This window comes from Pygocentrus nattereri, chromosome 12 (genome assembly GCF_015220715.1).
Source record: "Pygocentrus nattereri isolate fPygNat1 chromosome 12, fPygNat1.pri, whole genome shotgun sequence".
NCBI lineage: Eukaryota > Metazoa > Chordata > Actinopteri > Characiformes > Serrasalmidae > Pygocentrus > Pygocentrus nattereri.
Window position 1 is genome coordinate 22239144 of NC_051222.1, and position 20853 is coordinate 22259996.

Sequence of the window (20853 nt, forward strand, 5' to 3'; positions counted from 1 at the left end):
AAAGCCTATAAAAGTTCTGAAGATGTAGGTCATTTGCATTTTATCTTAAGGATGAATGATTTTTACACAAAAATGCAGCTTTTGACTGAAAAACACTAGCACAGCCAAAATGTTTCCTATGGTTGCTCAGGTTAATATCAGATGGAAGTGCAGGCATAGATGTGTTCCCATAAGTGTATTCAAACAAAAGGGGGAGCATGTGTGGGACTAGTATTGATAAGTGCACTGTAGTGATTGATAAGTAGCAGGAGTTAAAAAAAAAAATAAAGGATATAAATTAAAGATATTGGATCAGGAGAAACACTAATTAAGACTTATTATTGATTTCTCTCTTTCCCTCTCATTTTCCTTCCTTAGAGTTGGTGATGCTTTTAGAGTGGTGGTCAGGGACAGAATGCATGCTGTACACTGACCAAGCTACGGTGGATCAGTTTGGCAAAGAGCATGTCATCATCATCCTCAACCACAACTATGAAATTGATTTCTTGTGCGGCTGGACCATGTGCGAGCGATACGGCGTGTTGGGGGTCAGTACCCAAACCTCTGTGTGTTACCTAATAATGCTAACATTACTAATACCTAATGGAATCTAATAAGGACTGTTTGGGGTTTTAATAAGCAGAGTACTAGTAATAAGCTAAGAGTAATAAGCTGAGCACTATACACACTTTCACTTATTGTATAAATAAGCTTGCTTGCGGAAATAAACATGCTGAAGCTTCTGCCCAGAAACTTGTAGGCTAACTTGATTCTTGTTTTGGTTTGGTAGTTTTTTGCTATACAATAAGTAAATCACAATTATTTTTATCAAAATAATAAAGTGGCTAAATCGTACTGTGCTAAGTTAGCCTATAGGCTACTGTTACTGTTGCCTAATGTGGATAATAGTCTATTAGACAGGGCTGTATTAAATTTGAGTTGAATTTTTGGATTTAACAAATGTGATGCCATCACAGTGTCAATCATTCAAGCCTACATTCATTAAAAAAGTTTGACTTAAGTCCTAATCACTGTGCCATTTGTTCTGATGTCCACCTGACTGTGATTGGTTCTAATCAGGGTGTCATTTCTTAAGAGATGCCCCTCTGACTGGGACTGGTCCTAATCGCAGCATTGTTTGTTCTGAGACCACCCCTTGACTGCAATTGTTGCTAAAGCTGAAAAATTCATAGCTGTTATATCAAAATCTCAAATTGAAAGAGGACAATTTTCTAATTGCTTATATTATCAACAGTGTTCTCATATGAATTTTTAAGTGGTAATATTTAACAGCGCTTATGAACTATGTGCTTATGTGCTAAAACATCAGAACCACTGCCAATCTGATGCGCTACGTTCAATGTCCTGTGGATGTGACAAAGCTATATTCTGGCCTTCTTGGCCAGAAAAACAAAATAATCACAATTTAAATTGCTGTCACAAATATTGGTGAGAAAAATCACAATTGGATATTTTCCTCAAATCGTTCAGCCCTAGTTCCTAATCGCTGTCATTTATTTTCTGCCTGAATGCAGTTGGTTTTAATCTCAGTGTTGTTTGTCATGTAACCACCCCTCTGGCTGTGATTGGTCCTATTCACTGCATTGTTTATTCTGAGATCTCCACTTGACGACAGCTGGCCCACGTGACACATGGTTGCCTTTAATCACTGCTCAGAATGGACCTCTAGCAGTGCTGAGTGAGAAGGATGTACTTTTTAACTATGCTTAACAATAGCGCATCTGGGGGTGGTTGAGTCTGGTTCGGTGCTTTTATCGTTTGAAGAATACTGCCACTTTTACTCAATGTAAACATGCAAATTAATCAACACTTTCCTTCTCGTTCTTCCTCTCTCTATCCCTCTTTTGTTCTTTGTTCCTCTCACCTTTTCTTTCTTTCTATCCCAGAGCTCCAAGGTGCTGGCAAAGCGTGAGCTGTTGAAAGTGCCTCTGATTGGCTGGACCTGGTACTTCCTGGAGATTGTGTTCTGTAAGAGGAAGTGGGAGGAGGACAGGGAGACAGTGTTTAAAGGGCTCCATCAACTCAGAGACTACCCTGAGTATATGTGGGTGAGTGTGTTCAGTGGCTCCCCCACATCACTGATCCATTAAACCAGTGATGTCTGAAAAGACATAATACTCAGCTGTTAGGCTGAACTGACAAGAGCTAACAAAAAAAAAGAAAAAAGAAGTGGTGGCGCTTCATCATGGTCAAAACCTCAAAACCACTCTCAATACACTGTCAGAAAAACTACGTTTTGTGGGTACTGTGCAGTTATATTTTTGCTCATCAAGATACAGATAATGTAAATGTACCCTCAAAGGTACAACATCAGTCTTAGGGTCCAACTGTGTACCTCATATAAGTTTTGTAGGTACACTACATTCACTTTCCCAGGCAAAAAGGGCATACTTGTACCTTTAACAACAGCTTCATAACATTTTAAAAGACAAAAAATTAAAAGCCTGGAGTTAAGACAGGATGTGAGAAGTCAGTGGAACTTAAGAAAAGAAATATATTTGGTAAATAACTATACCATAACTCAAGGTACTGAAAATGTATCTTTGAGGGAGCCACCCAAATTACAGTATAGTACATTTTTGTGACTCTTCTCTAGCCAATAAAATATTCTCTGTCAAAACAATATTCGATCTTCACATATTTTAAAGCATTTTAGTGTTAAATAATTATGAAAATTTAAATTTAAATAATTGTGATAAGTCAAAGTGTGTTATTGTGAAAAACATGATGGCTGTGGTTTGGTTACATTCATGAAACGCATGTTTTCTGTTGTAGGTATTGTTACAAATACATGTTTTTAAGATTGGCATTTTTTTCTGCCAAAAAAGTTCTTCCACGGGTAGTGTATTTATTAGAATGGTGTATTCTAGTCTATTTCTAGAATGTTTCTCCACTCATACAGTTCCAGATTGTTCTGCACAATTTACACTGTTCAACAATTTTCCTGCATTCACACCGTCTTAGAATGTTTCCCCTCTTCACACTGTATTTTCCCTTATTCACACTGTTCTGGAACGTTTCCCCCAGGTACACTGTACCTACACACCAATCAGTGCAGCAGAGGGAGCTGCAAAGCACTTAAATTGAAGAGATACATTGTACCTACCTGTAAAATGTACACAATTTTCCCCTTGCCTTAAATGTAGTTGTTCAGTCTTGATATGTTAGGCTAATGAGTCATGGTTATCTAAAATACAAAAAATGTTGACAAAGGTACATGGCATACACAGCATTAAAGTCTGAATTTTAACCACACTTTAGTTTAACTTTATAGATTAGAGTACAGTTTACTAAAGCATATAAGCAATTTGTTTGAAATAACATGGTTCGATGCAAGTGTCTGATCATTTCAGGCTTGAAGTCAGCACAAAAGTAAAGAAACAAATGTCAGACCCCAAACATGTTCTTGGCAAATCAATAACATTTTTAGCAGGGGAAAACAGTGTGTTTGATTTTTTTTATGTTTGTTTCTGCAGTTTCTACTCTATTGTGAGGGGACCCGGTTCACTGAGAAGAAGCACCAGATCAGTATGCAGGTGGCCGAGAGCAAAGGGCTACCCAAGCTCAAATACCACCTACTGCCACGCACCAAGGGCTTCACCACCACAATGCAATGCCTCAAGGGAACAGGTGCGCTCTCATGCACACACATCACTGAATGCTACTGCAGTGCCTGAAAAAGGAAGCCACCACACATGCACATTCCATATTAGTCACTTGGCAGGATGTATTAAGCCTTTCTCACCAATTTCAGACACAAATAGGAACCTTTTGCCCTGAAACAGTGTGGACATTATGTATAAAAATTTATACAGCACTGTACACACGGTTTTCCTAGACAACGTAATTTACCATTAGGTTTTGCACGTGTTTGGAACGTGAATGGGCACAACTTCCAATATATGTCTGTTGTGGACAACCGATAGCGTATGGATTAGCGTCAAGGCTAAAGAGAGCTATCATTATCCAGCTATTGTGTAGCTTGCTAGGTTTCGCCTCTATTGCACAAGAAGATGGCGGTTGTGTTGCCGTGGCATCATAGACAAGAATGTTTAACAAGAACAGTCTGTTCCTTATCCATTGAACCAATCCCAAGTGTGGGTTGAGGTGAAACTCTGGACAGATGTCATGTATATTGACATTATCAACTACCTTGGTTTTTCTGAAGGTGAAGATGACGAGGAGCTAGGAAATTATAGAAACACAGAAGCTTATCATTATCCACACAACAATAAAAATCTGAAAGGTTCTGTGCTACAATTGCAAACAGTTCACATTTCTCAAAGCTGAGGTACAGGCAGGCCAGTCCGTCAGGAAACCTAGGTTAATTACTCAGCATGGGTTACAGTTCAAAACAACGGTACTGACGACAGGTTGATTTTGCATCGCTGGTCTGGGCAGATCTTGTAGCCACGCCGCTGCTGTTTTGTGGAAGGTAGATTAGGGATTTTAAATGAAACTAGAATACATAGCTGGCTAAGATGTAACTTATTTTGTCAGAGTACTGGTTATGGTATTTCGTAGGCAGACTAAAATACCATCAGGTGTATGTTCTTCATTTGTTTTGTTAATCAGAATCTCTCTCTTATGCATTTATTATGTTTTATCTGACACTGACATTCTGATCTGCCCTTGCCTTTGTGTTCGTAGAATTTATTTTCCAACATTGTTTTAAGTTTTCGAGAGCTGCTGTGACTCCCTCTGACAGCACATAGTGTTCCTGTGTTTTTGAGACAGTTCGTCATTACTCTCAGTGAAATGTTACATGTCAGTTTAGCCCCTTCTAGAGGAACTGTTGTGATGTCATGGCAACTGCCGTTGAGAATAGCAGAAAACCATGGATAAAAATGCTAAATGTGTTTCTTTCCTTCATTCATTGAAATGTGGCTGATTACATATTCCTTTTACCAAAGGTTTGGTGGGTAGTTTAGTATGAAAGTTACTCTGTCTCTTCATCAGGCATAAATAATGTCTCAAAAGTGTGTTGTTGGAAGGCTTCCTTTAACAATGGCAGCAGTCAGACTTGAAGACATGATGCAAGAATATTTGCCAACAGAATAACGCTATTCAGCTCTCAGAACATTTCTCAGTTTGCCTAATGTCTCCCATGTTGCTGACTTACTGTGATATTGTTTTACAAATTCTGTTGTTTTTAGCTGACATAGAATTACACTCCTATAGAATGTTTTGAACTTTAACTCAATATATCATCTTGAAATTTACATTTTCTCGTTTGTTTTCTCTCTGACAATTACCATTTAACTGCACCTTTTACACCCTGTGCATTACAGATGGTATAGTACATTGAATAAAAGCCATCGTAAATTGAATGTTCGTTACAGAATGCCACATTTTAGGTTACATCTTTTCATGTTTGTACACCTAATTAATTGTTATCACATATATATATACATTTATTCATTTAAACAATTCAGAACTTAATTTTCACATCATTTTCCATAAAAAGTTAAGACCTTTGACATGATGTTAAAGACACCACTCTGTCTCACTTGAATGTAAACTCAGTGTTTCTCAACCAAGCCTTTGGGGTCCACCAGATGATGTACATTTTTGTTCTATCCCAGTCCCCAAAATTCCTCAAGCAAGCCATTAAGGAGACTCATTCTGGCAGGTGCACTGGGAGCTGAATGTGAACTGTCTGGTGGCATATGAGGACTGGGTTGAGTGAGGTGAAAGTTTGCGGTGGCATTCTCATAATCTTGTTTTTATTTATTTATTTTCTCAGTAAATGCAGTATATGATGTCACATTGAACTTCAAAGATAAGGAGAACCCCACACTATTGGGCATCATCAATGGGAAGAAATATAGAGCCGACATGAGCGTCAGGTTGGTAATCCCACTTTCTCTGTCAGCTCTGCTTGCAATGCAGTGATCAAAAACTCACATAAAGAGGCAGATAGATTAGATTTTGAACTTCATATCTGCCATATCTGTAGCATATGGATGATTACCACAAACAGTAATTTCCTTTCAAAATAGATTTTTTGCAGCAAATGGCACTGTAGCATTGAGCATCTGAAATAGAACAAGTGGCTTTTTACTAGGCAGTGAATATACAAACAGGTGATTACATTACGTTAAGTGCACGATTCTCTGGGATCTTTCTTCTCGAGATTTAAACTAGTGGCACTTTAGTCAGATAATCACTGCTTTCACGTCCTTTAGTGCAGCATAGCAGAAAATGAACTCTCATTTACACTTTTGTTGTGTTGTCTCTGAAAATTTCAGCACAGGCTTTTTGTTAGTTGTCAAACACCAACAGCCTACCCAGTAGCATCTTTACTAGCCACTTAATTAGCTTGACAACTTCACAGAGATTGTGCCCACAGCAGGGTGGATTTACAGCAAACAGGTCCAACTTAGCAACCATGAAAGATGGCTTAGCAGAGACAAACAGCTTCCACCTGAGCACTAAGCTGAAAATAACACTTGCCTGTGAACTACTGTTGTTATAAATGATACATTGGCAGGGCTGCAACTCATTTGAACCCATTAAAAAATATTTATCTACAGTCAGGTTTTAATGTTCCATTCAAAACATAATAAATAAATGAATGAATGAATGAGAGTGCTTGGTAAACTTGTAGATTTTGTAAATCTAGTGAAAAAAAGTTGTAAATGTGTAGAAGTGAGTTCTGTGTTGAGTGTACGAATTTTCAGGAAAAAAACATGTGATTTGTATGCCTATGAATGTGCGTGCATAAAATCTTTTCACACAGAGCAACAGCTCTCCAATTGGCCATAATTAGCAGGATTTTACATACAGCATGGTTTAGGCAGAACAACTTTGTATAGAATAACACACATTTAGATAATGAAAGCCACCTGGTGCTCACACCCATGTCACCAGTGTCTCTCCTTCTTGGAGTAATGCTGCCCTCTAATGGTCCATTGCACTGATTGGTGTTTTCTGTTTTGTCTTAAAGGCGTTTCCCAGTAGAAGAGATTCCTGATGATGAGAAGGAGTGTGCTGACTGGCTTCACAACCTCTATAGGGAGAAGGTTAGAATTCGGTCTAATGTCTAACATGACTTGCTATTTGTAACTATTTGCAATCAGCTAATAGTGGCTCTTGATGTCTCTCCTCGTTTTTAACTTATCTAGTTATACATGTACACATATATACACGCAAAAGTAATTTCTTTAAACTTAATGAAATATTTGCACAAGGAACCATTTTTTGTGAATGTATACGATTTTCAGTTTATACAGTTACTTTCTCTACATTTAGTGGAGTTGAATTTGGCAAATATTTTGATTTTGGTTTTTCAAGTTAAAAACCAGAGCTAACAAACGGATTCAGCAAACCGTGGGTTCCCAATTGCAGTCCTAGAGATCATGTGCGAGGCACGTTTTCACATTTTCCATCTACCACATGTGATCCAAACTCATGAGCTAATTACCAAGTCTTTCAGCAACTGGATCAGGGATGTTAAAGCAGGTGAAACGCAAAGGTGTTTTACCTGTGAACAGGAACCACTGACCCAAGCACTATAGTTTCAGTATTGAGAATATTGGCTTTTTGGTGGATGGCTGGTTTACACTCTGCTCATTTTTGCTTCAATGATACCATCACAGACAAAAATAAGAGACATTTATTGGGAGTTAAATTTTATTTATTTATTTATTTATTTATTTATTATTTAGATTGCTTAATGTCACTGGCCATTTTACTACCTTTGCAACAAAAGACAGCCTATAACAAAGTTGTGACAGTGTGATACATTCTGGTACACAATCTTGGAATGTGTTGGCTCCTGTGATGCGCATGTAAAATATTGTGCTGGATTATGTGATGTTGAATTATGTTATGCAACTTGTGACAACTGCTGTGTACATGCGTGTACTAGAGTGCATGCAGTTGAGTGAAAAAGATAATGTCCAGTCAAATGACTTGGCTCAGAATTGTTAGCACACTTGCCTATTAGCCTAGCTTTGCCTCCAGTTCACCTAGAGCACCCTGCCTTGAAATTGCAAATTCAGCTATTCACTACTGGTTTTCTTGGAGTGTCGCAGAATCTTTATGGTATAATCTAACATGCAGCACAAGTGATCATGGGTGATATAAGTTTGCCACAGATTGTTTTATTGGTATCCTCTCTTATGGTGTGACATACAATAAGCCTCATATGGTGTGACGTATAATAAGTCTTCTGTTACTGCAGTATACTTTATGTAGGCAAATAACTGGTTGAACAGTTTTGTAAATATGTCTTCAAAGCCACAGACATCCTGAAGCGAAGACACTGGCTTTTCTAGCTTGCTTATGTGAACTAGTCAGTCACTCCATCTCATACCAGCCTGTCCGTTTGTTGGTAGGATGCACTGCAGGAATTCTATGAAAAAGAGGGCAAGTTTCCCGGCCCCACCATCAAACCCAAGCGTCGGTTATGGACTCTGCTCAACTTCCTGTTCTGGGCTACGCTGCTTCTGTCCCCGCTCATTAGGTTTGCCTGGGATGTCTTCGTCAGCGGCTCCCCCCTCCTCATCATTGGCTTCATGCTTTTCCTCATTTTCGGTCAGTGTCTTCAAGAAATTCCAATTGTTTTGATATCATTTGTTTCTATTGTAGATGTCACTGATATTATGAACTGTTGGAATTAACAAGCAAACATGACTTGTGAAAAGCTACAGATTCAGACTAATAGTTAGCTAACAGTTGCTTAACAGTTGATAATAAGTTTGCCAATTTTGCTAATGACATTCATCCACCCTCTCTGTCTATCTGTCTGTCTATCTATCTATATAGCCTCTGTAGCTGTGCGCCGTCTCATTGGTGTAACAGAGGTGAAGAAAACGGGTTCCAGCTACGGCAACGCAGAAGCCAAAAAAGAGAATTAGAACTTTTTTCCGCTGTTCAGCCACCGTGTTGCTCACTTTGCCGTCACTGCTCAGACATGGAGTTGCCCACCTGTGCAGTCATCCTCCTTTTTTTAATAAAAAAGAAAGAAAAAAAAGTAATAATTACAACTGAATGGGGGGGAAAAAATGAAAAAAAAACTCAACATGGCATTAAAGCATGTGGGGGTTTGGGGAATAGTTAATTGTAACTTTATAAACTAGAATAATACTTATCAATTTTGGCAGTTGTTGTAAAATGAACAAAATGTGAAAAGAAAACAATACAAATGTGAGATCATCAGTGATACTCATCTCCCTCAGTTACCTAGAGGGTACTCTGAGGCTGACAACACTGAAAGGGTGATTGACGGCCTGCTCCTCCTATTCCTAGACTTTGTCCTTCTCACTAGCTTAAGACCCAACAGTCCTCAGGGGTCTCTACACAGCCACGTAGTGTGAGGTTTTCTATTTAAGCCACTTCCCCTAGCTGGACACCTCCCAACCCCAAGTCCCAGATGCTTAACCTCCTTCCTGTCACTCTGTATATTCCACTGCCCTTCTGCTATGTCCAGACAGTGGTTCCTTCTGCACGGCTCTGCAGCAGCTGTCCCACCCGCCGTCCACTCTCTAGCTGTTATGGACTTCTAGAGATGCCGTTAACGTGATGTCCCTGTCTTTCGTGTCCGAGTTTCTGTCAAACGTTTAACTCAAAGCTACAACCTAGAACTCGAGAATATTTTGACATTAATACAGATTGTGTGGTAGGAATGGGCCATCTCGTCCAGGCCAGCAAAGCACAGGTGACAGCCAGCCCACCGCATCATAGTTCAGACTGAATTTACGTGACCTTTGTATCTGTTTGTTACTGACTAGGTTGGTACGACTTGACTGGTAAAGATTAACAGCAGAGTTGATAATTAACAAACAGGGTTGAAGCAAATGAATGTAGTGAGTAGGGGGCTCTCCAGTGGCAAGTGAGTCTTGTTCCATGTGTCATTTCTTTCCCGATTTATTGCATTGTCAGTAGTGTAATACAACGTAGCAGAAGGGACGGTTCTCATTTCATATAAATTTAGTAAAATCACTAAATAATAAAAAAAATTCATACTTGGGTCTGGGTCTACCAAAACTACAAAAATTATTTATGATGAGACTGCCTGTATAAGGATGCTTAAGCATTTCATATGTAATAAAACATGCATGGAAGGTAAAGAGTAATGACTTGAAATTAGCAGAGCAGACCATGGTATCCAATTTTAAAGTGTTCTCTAAAACATTACAGCAGTTTACAGAGACTGAAAGAGGGTGGTTGAGGGGATAAATGGACCAAGAAGAAAGATGCATAAGATTAACTTCAATTCAGTTCAGTTCCATTTCATTTCTGTAGGTTACTCACTGTGACAAATGGCTGTGTAGCATATGTGAATGTGAATCACTGGATGATCAACATTTTTTTGAGTTTGAGTTGTAAATAAATTTCAGGAATTCCTCCTGGATGTTGACAGTTCTCCAGTAACTGTTTCCTATAAGCGTTTAGCAATAGCAGTGTAATTTATTGGAGGATTGGCAGGGGAATATTAAAATGTCACTGTAGTGATCTATCAATCCATCACACTCCCACCAGAAACACACAGAATCCAAACACATAGCAATAAATTAGCATTTTCACATTCTTGTAATGTAACTGTCCAAAAGCATATTTCTTGTCAATTTAGCATGGTTTTTACTGCAATGAGTGTTTTTAAAAACATTACAGATGGCTATACTTGGGGTTTGTTTGTTAGTGCACTAATTGTTTGGTTCAGTTTAAGGAATGCTCAAAATTAGTCGAGTTCATCTTCAGCCCACTTTAAATAGAACCAGTTAGCCTGCTAGCTCATTAACTTGTTTTCTACTGCCCGGATCCATGCAAGCCTTAACAGAATAGTGCAGCTTTTTTTTGGGGTGTGTGCATGTAGAGAGCCCTTTAACCTCTAAGCAGATGGATGTGTATAAGTCTCACAGGCTAATGGGAGCATTTGCATTGTGGAGGTTTCATGCAGATAGATTCATGTGTAGTCGACTATGTTGTAAAGATCAGTGTGTGGCGTATCTGCTGCTGTACATGTAATTTGCACAGGTGTCTTTCATGATGAAAATCTGTACAAAGCTTATATGATGCAAATGTACCCAAGAGTGAGGGGTATGGTTGACCACTAAGGTCAAAGTTGATCATTTTAGAAATGCATGGGATATCAGGCCCATAAGAATAATCATTTGTCTTGTCTGATTTTGTGTGTTTGCAAAGAGATGCTATAATTAGCTTGTTTTTTTTCCCAAAGCATCGTTTGACATAGTGGAGCTAGAGTGCAGTGTAGAGAGACAAACTAAAGATCCTTTGTTTTTAAAGCACTGATTTCTTTTTTTTTTACTCAGTTGCTTTGTGTCCTGGGCTCCATTGCGCTGATTTTGGGTCATGTTCCCCTTTTGACTGAATTCTCTTACTGTATGCTTACAAGCAACTCTGACCCAGAATCAGATACTTTACCATCAGCACACACCCTGATGAGTAGAGTTTAAGATTTGTGTAGGACAGAAAACACATTTAACCACATTTTATAAGAAGGAGTGGTTCTCACACTGGGATTTGAATTTTGTGTGTGTGTGTGTGTGTGAGAGAGAGAGAGAGAGAGAGAGAGAGAGAGACACTCGAGACATTCTGTTCTAGGCAAGGCTTAGTATGTTAATGAAGACTGCATATAAATATTGAATTAATATAGTCCATTAAAATCAGCATTTCCCCCTTTTGTATTATCTACCAAATCAATTAAAGAATTCAGTATGTGATAGGAATTGTTGTTTTTCATTCTCCAAATATCTGGGTGTCACTCTTCTGCCACGTTATTTTACCATAGTTAGGATAACTGGTTTAAAAATATTTTGCTGCTTCCAGCCAGTGAGAAAGCAATCCAAACTTGAAGTAGTGGAAGGGGAATTCCACCAATTTTTCCAAATTTCTGCATAATACAGTTGAGATTTAAAGAGTTATTCAGATGTGTATTCAGAAGTATTTTGATGTGAAATTGTAGAGAAACTTGCTGACTCAAATTTCAGTGGCAGTGATAGGAACCAGGGATCACAATGTCAACAACACAAATATAGCAATTTTATTTGCTACCCAAAACCACCAGTGAACCTACACTTGGTTAAAAAATAAAAAATCCTTTCTATTTTGCCTCACAGCATCCTGCATACACCCTTTCATTACTGATGTGTTTTTAAAAATACATTTTAGGTCAAAACTTTACTGGAAAACATTGGGCCTCATTCATCAATGTCTTCCTACGTTTTTTTTTCTTAAATTTATTCTTTGAAAAGTCCTAAGAAATTGTCAATTAGATTCATGACATGTTCTTAAACTGCAAAATTGTTCACACTTTTGTGCTTTTAAATGTGCATAGAGTCTAAGATCCCAAATAAGAAAACACTGGTGAATGTCAGAATCTTTGTGAAATCTGCTTAACTAGGTTTTAAGAAGAACTTCGTTCTTAAGAATGGTTAGGCCTGATCTCACACAGTATATTTGAAAATATTTCATGGAATAACTTTCTGTGATGGAGCTCTTATAGGCATTTAACTATTTTGATGTTTGGCTCCTATCAGCACCACTATAAACAATACTGACTTTTTTCAGTTTCTTCTTCAAACCACTTCAAACTTTACCGATAAAACATTATTTTTGAAATGTTCCCTAAAAAGTACACAAACTTTTAGTTTCGCAATAACTGATTAATTACTGTGGATGCACAAGATCAGTAGAATCACGCCATAGACTTTATAGTTGATACATCAATACAGTACTGATATTATTGATATATCTCTTCTTAATCGGACTCAAGTCTGAAGCCCAGCTGGATACGTGCTGCCTCAACCTTTAACTGTGCCTCGTCCTTTGTCATACATTTAGATGTGGGGCACTACAACCCCAATTCCAATGAAGTTGGGATGTTGTGTTAAACATAAATAAAAACAGAATACGATGATTTGCAAATCCTTTTCAACCTATATTCAATTGAATACACTACAAAAATGATATTTAATGTTCAAACGGATAAACTTTGTTTTTTGCAAATATTCATTCATTTTGAATTTGATGCCTGCAACATGTTCCAAAGAAGTAGGGTCAGGGGCATGTTTACCACTGTGTTACATCACCTTTCCTTTTAACAACACTCAATAAGCGTTTGGGAACTGAGGACACTAATTGTAATAACTTTCCCGTTCTTGCTTGATGTACAACTTCAGCTGCTCAACAGTCCGGGGTCTCTGTTGTCGTATTTTGCGCTTCATAACGCGCCACACATTTTCAATGGGAGAAAGGTCTGGATTGCAGGCAGGCCAATCTAGTACCCCACTCTTTTACTACGCAGCCACGCTGTTGTAACACGTGCAGAATGTGGCTTGGCATTGTCTTGCTGAAATAAGCAGGGATGTCCCTGAAAAGAGACATCGCTTAGATGGCAGCATATGTTGCTCCAAAACCTGTATGTACCTTTCAGCATTAATGGTGTCTTCACATTTTTGCATGGCAGAATTTAACTTGCACTTGTAGATGGAGCAACGAACTGAGTTCACTGACAATGGTTTTCTGAAGTGTTCCTGAGCCCATGTGATAATATCTGTTACAGAATGATGTTTTTAATGCAGTGACCTCTGAGGGATTGAAGGTCACAGGCATTCAATGTTGGTTTTCTGCCTTGCCGCTTACTTGCAGAGATTTCTCCAGATTCTCTGAATCTTTTTTGATTATGGACTGTAGATGATGAAATCCCTAAATTCCTTGCTATTGCACGTTGAGAAACTGTTGGACTGTTTGCTCACGCAGTTGTTCACAAAGTGGTGAACCTCGCCCCATCCTTGCTTGTGAACGACTGAGCCTTTCAGGGATGTTCCCTTTATACTCAATCATGACACTCACCTGTTTCCAATTAACCTGTTCACCTGTGGAATGTTCCAAACAGGTGTTTTTTAAACATTCCTCAACTTTCCCAGTCTTTTGTTGCCCCTGTCCCAACTTCTTTGGAATGTGTTGCAGGCATCAAATTCAAAATTAGTGAATATTTGCAAAAAACAATAAAGTTTATCCATTTGAACATTAAATATCTTGTCTTTGTAGTGTATTTAATTGAATATAGGTTGAAAAGGATTTGCATCGTTTTCTGTTTTTATTTATGTTTTACACAACGTCCCAACTTCATTGGAATTGGGGTTGTAGATACTGCTTACTATTTATGTGCACTAGCATGTTGCTGGTTTTGTTTAAGGTTGTGCTGGATTAGGACAATCTTATAGAAGCCAATTTCAGCCACTGGAGAAAAATTTACAGCCATTTAGTTGAAAATGTTTTTCATCATTATGATTTAGTATGTCATTATTATGACTTGTTATGGCACACATATGACCCGTATATTGTAAAAACGAGGTCTGTCATAATTATGGCTTAATATCTCATAATAATTACTACAGTGAGAGAATTCTCTAATAATTTTGACATACCAAGTCAGTCATTAATTATGACTTGCTATGTCATAATTATGAAATACTATCTCATTATTATGACTTGCTATGGCATAAACAACAAACTATCAGTACCTCATAATACTGAGAACGTTTAATAAGTATGGCTTCATATCTCATAATAATCACTATCTCAGAAAATTGTCTCATCATTATTTAGATACCAAGTCAGCCATTAATTATGACTTAGTATTTCATAATTATGACCTAGCATCTCATTATCATGACTTGCTATGGCATAAACATGATACTATCAGCATCTCATAATAATGAAGTTTCTCCTAATAATAACACTCAGAAAACTGTTTCATAATCATGAGATTCCACGTCAGTCATTATTGAGGTGCTAGGTCATAATTATGAGATGTTGCGTCATAATTATGATACTAAAACTTATCATTTTTATGACTTACTTAATGGCTATATATATTTTTCGCAGTAGTAGAAACGGGCTTCGATCTTGACTAAATTTCAAGAGTCATGGACTTCTTAAGTGAGCCTCTCTGACCCTTGACATCCGGTCATGTGAAGTGAACGCGCCGCAGCAGTGCAGACCAGGAGACTTTCTATATGCAATGCTTGTATGTTCCCAAACACCACGCGATGGGGAAGTCGAGGGAGGACAAAACCGGCTGAAGCACTTGATGGGGACTTTCTTTCTGCGCATTAAGCGAAAAACGTGGGAATAAAACAAGCAAAGATGACGCGTCGTTTTAACGTTTTCGCACTAAAGGCGCTTCAGGCGTAACGTTACAGGTGAAGATGGGGAACCACTCGCTGAGACACCAGCTGGAGGCTCTGAAGGTTCTTCACGAGCTGAATGGGAGCAGAACGGCGAGGAGCAGCGCTGAGGTGTCTTCAGATGATTCGGGGAGCAGAACAAAGTCTCTCCGTTATAAACCCCAGACCGTCGCCGAGAGGGCGAGAGAAAGCCAGTTCTCACGACTAGTCGAAATACTATCGCAGATAATATCGATAGAGCAAGACTTGCTGAGACCTCTGTCAGAAGACCTGGGAAGTTTTCTCCTCCGTCACAAGGTGAGGGGCTCGAAAAGTCTTGCGTTTAGCTTATCAGCCTGTTTAAAGTCCACTTCGTCCACTTCTGTCTCTCTTTCTCAGGACAGCGTCGACCTGAGGAACATCTGTCTGAGAATGGCGATCAGCGAGGCGGGCTGTCAGTCCGACAGGGACCTGAGGGAGCTGAGAGTCTGTCTTCAGCTCATTGTGGACAATTTGCTTTCTGCTCTAAGAGAGGAGAACAGTTTATCGGCCCTGGGGGCTGTCCGGAGACTGGTGGGCATCTCTACCACATTTTCAGACATGTGAACTAAAGGCGGAGTGGGCTTCACCGGCTCTGCGCGGACCGTCTGTCGTTTGTTTTGCTGGGTTAGTAAACCCGGAGCTAGTTCAGGATACCGGGGTTTGATTAACTTAACTGACAAACTCCAAACTACCTCAAGCCTGTCAAGACTCGTTTTTGGCGCTGAACTGTAGAGCTGGGCGACATGACCAAGTTATATATGGTTGTTGAGTGAAATTATCTCACAATATCTCACAATATCGTAGATATTGTCAGCAATTAAAAACAACTTCATGTTTGACTACAAAGGGAACCTAAATTCCCGTTTAATTAGATTCAGGGCAGGTTGGCCTGTGTGAAATGTTGAATAGAAATCAATGGAGGCCTATTCAGAGTTTTTGATAGTATTTTTAAACCTGAATCTACTCCAACGTACACCAGATAAGATATATATCGCACCTTATTTTGTATCTGGAAAACAAATATTGTGAGTACTGTGACACTGCATTAGTGCCATATCGCTCAGTTCTTCGCTGCAGCCACAATTTTCCTATAAGTTGTGATTCATAATAGTATTTAACATTTTTCCTACAAAACCTTTCTGTCTGTTTTCGAAAGACTTCGAGAGAATTGGCTTTTCACATCTACACTCTGTTCTCCTCTTCACATTTAGCCCAGGCCTGTTTTAACAGAAAGTATGGTATCATATTCCTATTTTCTGTCTGTATCTGCAAAATGTCAAACATACTTGTAGTGCCTTTAACCTTACTGGGCAGCTCTACAGGTGTAACAGGTTCAGTAGCTGACAGAGCAAAGCGAATGTCTTTTATCTGACTCAGTTGTTTTAATGGGCAGCGCCTAAACAGATGGCGAACCACGTTCCAGAGAAAGTTTGTGACTTCTTTTATAAGACGCATTAGACAAATTGGGACTGGTTTTTCTACCATACCAACACACTCCTTGACGGTATGAGCCTGGCCCCAAACTATCTGTAACAATTATCAAGGGTTCTTTTGGCTAGACTTAGATGGCACTAGGCTTAGATGGCGATTGTTATGATGTAAAAAAGTCAATCACAATGGTCTGATGTGAAATGTTCTATTCTAGAGAAACGTACCAAGTCAGAATTGTTCACTGCAGAGTTTATAGGAACCAGACGTCAAGAGCACTTGACGCCTCTGAAAGCTCGCAGAAAGTTATACTGAATGTTTGCGAATATGTTGCCTGAAGTCAGAGACATTGTTTTTGAAATCATGAGATCACACCAAAAATAGACTTCAGAGAAAAGTTTTATTTTTTCTGTTTTTTCAACCATTTTACCCATACCATCATGACATATAAAACTCAAGACATGTGGAGGTTATTTTTCTTTTGTATAGTAAATAAAGTGGCTGTATTTACACTGCCCATATATCAGAGCCTCTGGTTTCTATGAACTGCATTGTAAAGAAATCTGATTGGCTAAGTCTCTCCATGCTTAATCTCACATTTGGGATCCTCATTTTATCTGTGTTTATAAAACTAGCCATGGTAATGGATTAAATATCATGGGATGGGGTTATTTAAGTTACATTAAGTGGGATTATTTTGATTCTGATTGTATTTATTGAAGGTGTTTCACATTACTGGTCATGGATTAGTTTTTCTGTAGAATTGATCTTGTTTGTTTACTTAGTTTTGTTTATTCAAAATAATCTAAACAGTTTAATAAATGAAGGATTCAAACTATGTCAAAGCAGGTTCTTCAACACATGAGGTTCCCGAGTTAACTGAGAAATTATTGGCAGTAGAAAACACTGTCAGCTCTGTAGACTCCAATGAATACCTCATGCTGTATTTGTTTGGCTTGTGTTTTGCTGTATGAAAGGGCAATAGTAAATGGTTTGTATTGTTTTCATGTTTGTTCAGAGACGACTCGTGACTTGTGAGACAGTGAGCATTGGTGTGATGCAAGATCCCATCAGGATAGAAATGCTTTCATTTCAGTTTTTCCTAGATTACCGTAAGCAGAATGCTGGGCTTTGTTACATGAATTGGTTTGTTTAAAGAATCATTTTTGTAAATGAAAAATGTGAGTTTGAAGAAACTTTTGAAGTTTGAAGAACCTCCATGTAAAGTGTTTTATGACTACCATTGTATTTCCAGACCAACACCATTTAAAAACCATTCATTTCTAAGAATGTACTATCTCTAAAAACTTGGAATTAATGATCTTTATTTTATTCAATGATAAATTGTACAGTATAGACTATGATATTATAAACTAGACCAAATGTATTTTGAGATGTTTTATACAATATCTCATTTGGTTGGTAAACATAAAGCTATTAAATGATGAATAACATGCTCCACTCTTTGGGGCATTTCCTTTATAAAATTTGCATTCCTCATTCCAGTGTTTGGTGGTTATCTGTGTTGTGTTGCACTAGTGAGGTTGTAGCCATTTATGGTCACTAGATGTCACTACAAACCAACTTATGAAGGAAAGTTGAAGACTCAAGAAGACAAACCAACTCATGGCATAATTAGTCTACATTTTTGGTAACTGAAACCAAACTATGTATCCTATGTACTACATACCTCCAAAATAGTAATTTTACAGTAGAAGCAAAACTGGCTAGCTTTCTACTGGCTTTTATTCCAAATGATTTTAGAGTATTTCTAATGGTCCATTCATAATAAAATTTTCACGCATTGTGAAAAACAGCAACAAGGTTCAAATGATACAGAAAAATAACAATTGACAAAATCGAGAGGCTTTTTTTTGGACAGGCGGGAAATACAAAGCAGAAATATAAGTAGACAGTGAAGGAAAAACCCAGTAGAAATATGAGATAAAACCACTGTAAACTGCATCCCCACAACAGAATCTTTATTTGCCAAATACAGCTGTCGAAGAATTTTTGGTGTTAGTCTCAAGGAGACAACACTCCTGAAAACAAAGTGTATATATATATATATATATATATATATATATATATATATATATATAATGAATAGTGTGCACTACTGCACTCTAGATACATGTGTTTCTGTGGCAGAGGAGCCACCTAAACCTATAATGATGTAAGAGTTTCCAAAAAAAGCATAATTTTGTCTTTTTTTTCTTGTAATGAGTCAAAAGTGGATTCCTCTCCTTACATTTCAACTTATATATTAAAAGTATTATCAAGCTCTAAGTACAAATCATGCACAAAACCTTACTTCTAACATTAACTGAGTAAATGTAATTAGTTACTGACCACTTCTGGTGGGCATGAATAAGCAGCGGTGGACAAAGCACGCAAACCCTGTACCTGAGTGACAGTAGAGGCACCTTTTGTAAAATATGAGTCAAATTACAAAAATAGTTTGTTGCTTTTTGAGCCAAAACATTTTTGACGTTTTTTTGTCCAGTTGCCCCTCATGGTCTGTTAAAATTTTATAATAGAAATTCCAATATAAAAAATTATTTGGAAAGAATCTTGTTGCATTTACTTCCATTAAGCATTTAGAAAGTTTTTTCATTCACCCTTAAAATGACTATTTTGGAGACACCAGGTTTTGTACCCAAAGTGATGACTAGCTTTTTCCATAGGTAGGCCTATAAACATCAAAAGAAAAACTACAGTGAGTTATTCTGTTGTAGTTTTTACACTTTAGACCAACACCATTTAAAAAACGCTCATTTCTAAGAATGTACTGTCTCTAAAAACTTGGAATTAATGATCTTTTTTTTTTATTCAAGTTATTCTGATATAGTTTTTACACTTTAGACAACTTTTGTCTGACTTTGAATGAATTTTAGTTTCATTATTTAGTTTCATTTTGAATATTTTATGAATCTCACTCCAAACTCTTATGGCTGTATTGTTCACTTCTGAAAGCTTGTCAGAGGTGACCAGGCCCAGCTACAGCTGCTAAGCTAGGATTGGACAGTCTGTATTTAGTGGTGGGGCCAACAAATACGCTTTCTTTTGGATCTATTTTGCCTTATAACGCCCTGCATGTGTCTCTCCGCCATGCATGGATATAAATATGCGTTTCAGACCAGAAACCGGACTTCAAAACTATGGTAAAACGATGTGTTGGGTGTCAGTCAACAGATCCTTTACTATTTCATGTAATAACTTTCTGTGAGGGAGCTTTTACAAGTATTAAACTCTTCAGACGTCTGGTTCCCACCAGCACCACTGTGAACAATTCTGACTCGGTAAGTTTTTCTAGAACGGATCACGTGCTTTGTTGTTGCATTAGCTTTATAGGCGTTACTAACATTATTTCACTAGTTCATTATTCGTCATTTATTTCATTTTATACGACTCGACACTGTGCAATGAGTAACACGTTAGTAAAGGCTGCTGTAGGTAAATACGAGCTGTGACTGATTGAGTGACAGTTCTCGAGCGATTCCGATGTCAGTCAGTAGAGGGCGCCGCATACACAGATTCTCACCAGTGAGAAGCTCTACAGCCCCGATTGAAGTCGTTTTTGGAGACCTCCACACTAATGGCTTTCAACCTAGAAATATCACGCACTGCACATGCTTATAATCCTCGCTCTTACACCCACCATTTGATTGATTGATATTGATCACCTAAGTTAGATCAGGAGCTTTAAAGTAAAGGAACACTCGGCAATGTGCGCGGGCTCCCTAAACACTGGCTTCAAAGATTGGCAACATATGTGCCCAGATTCACAAATACACTATATGTCCAAAGATGTGTGGACACCTGCTGATCCAACGTCTCAAATCAAAGGTATTAACAGAAGATTTGCTGCAGTAACAGCCTCTGCTCTTCTGGGAAGGCTTTACACTGGATGTTGGAACATGTACTGTGGGGATTTGATTGCATTTAGTCAGAAGTGCATTAGTGAGGTCAGGAGCAGATACTGGATGATTGGTTCTGGATCATCACTTCGTAACTCATCTATAACACAGTGGATGGAGCACCATCACTCTAGAGAATGCGGTTCCATTGCTGCCCGATGCTGAGGGACTTTATGCTCCTCTAGATGGGAGTGGAATTGGAAATGGTAACCTTAGGCTTCTGTGGCTGCGTCCCATTCTTTCTAGCAATGGTTTTCTACAGTTAGAATTGAAAGATGAAAGATTCTGTGCAGGTACATTTTTTGTTCATTAAGGTACAACAG

The 20853-nt window shown here is 38.2% G+C and overlaps 2 protein-coding genes across 5 annotated transcripts in view; both read left to right on the forward strand.

Annotated features, from left to right (window-relative positions):
* agpat3 (1-acylglycerol-3-phosphate O-acyltransferase 3) overlaps positions 1–11690 on the forward strand; it is a 32007-nt gene extending 20317 nt beyond the window's left edge. For all 4 annotated transcript variants that reach the window (XM_017699032.2, XM_017699031.2, XM_017699033.2 and 1 more), the window contains exons 4-10: positions 358–527; positions 1887–2048; positions 3477–3630; positions 5747–5849; positions 6950–7025; positions 8343–8541; positions 8773–11690. In XM_017699032.2, coding sequence (XP_017554521.1) covers positions 358–527; positions 1887–2048; positions 3477–3630; positions 5747–5849; positions 6950–7025; positions 8343–8541; positions 8773–8864 — 956 coding nt within the window. In that variant the 3' untranslated portion in view covers positions 8865–11690. The remainder of the gene's footprint in view (positions 1–357; positions 528–1886; positions 2049–3476; positions 3631–5746; positions 5850–6949; positions 7026–8342; positions 8542–8772) is intronic.
* A 3146-nt stretch (positions 11691–14836) lies between these two features.
* dleu7 (deleted in lymphocytic leukemia 7) lies at positions 14837–18091 on the forward strand. The gene is made up of 2 exons (XM_017698983.2): positions 14837–15458; positions 15540–18091. The coding sequence occupies exons 1-2, from the start codon at positions 15183–15185 to the stop codon at positions 15744–15746; spliced, it is 483 nt and encodes a 160-aa protein (XP_017554472.1). The 5' UTR covers positions 14837–15182; the 3' UTR covers positions 15747–18091.
* Positions 18092–20853: the final 2762 nt, after the last annotated feature.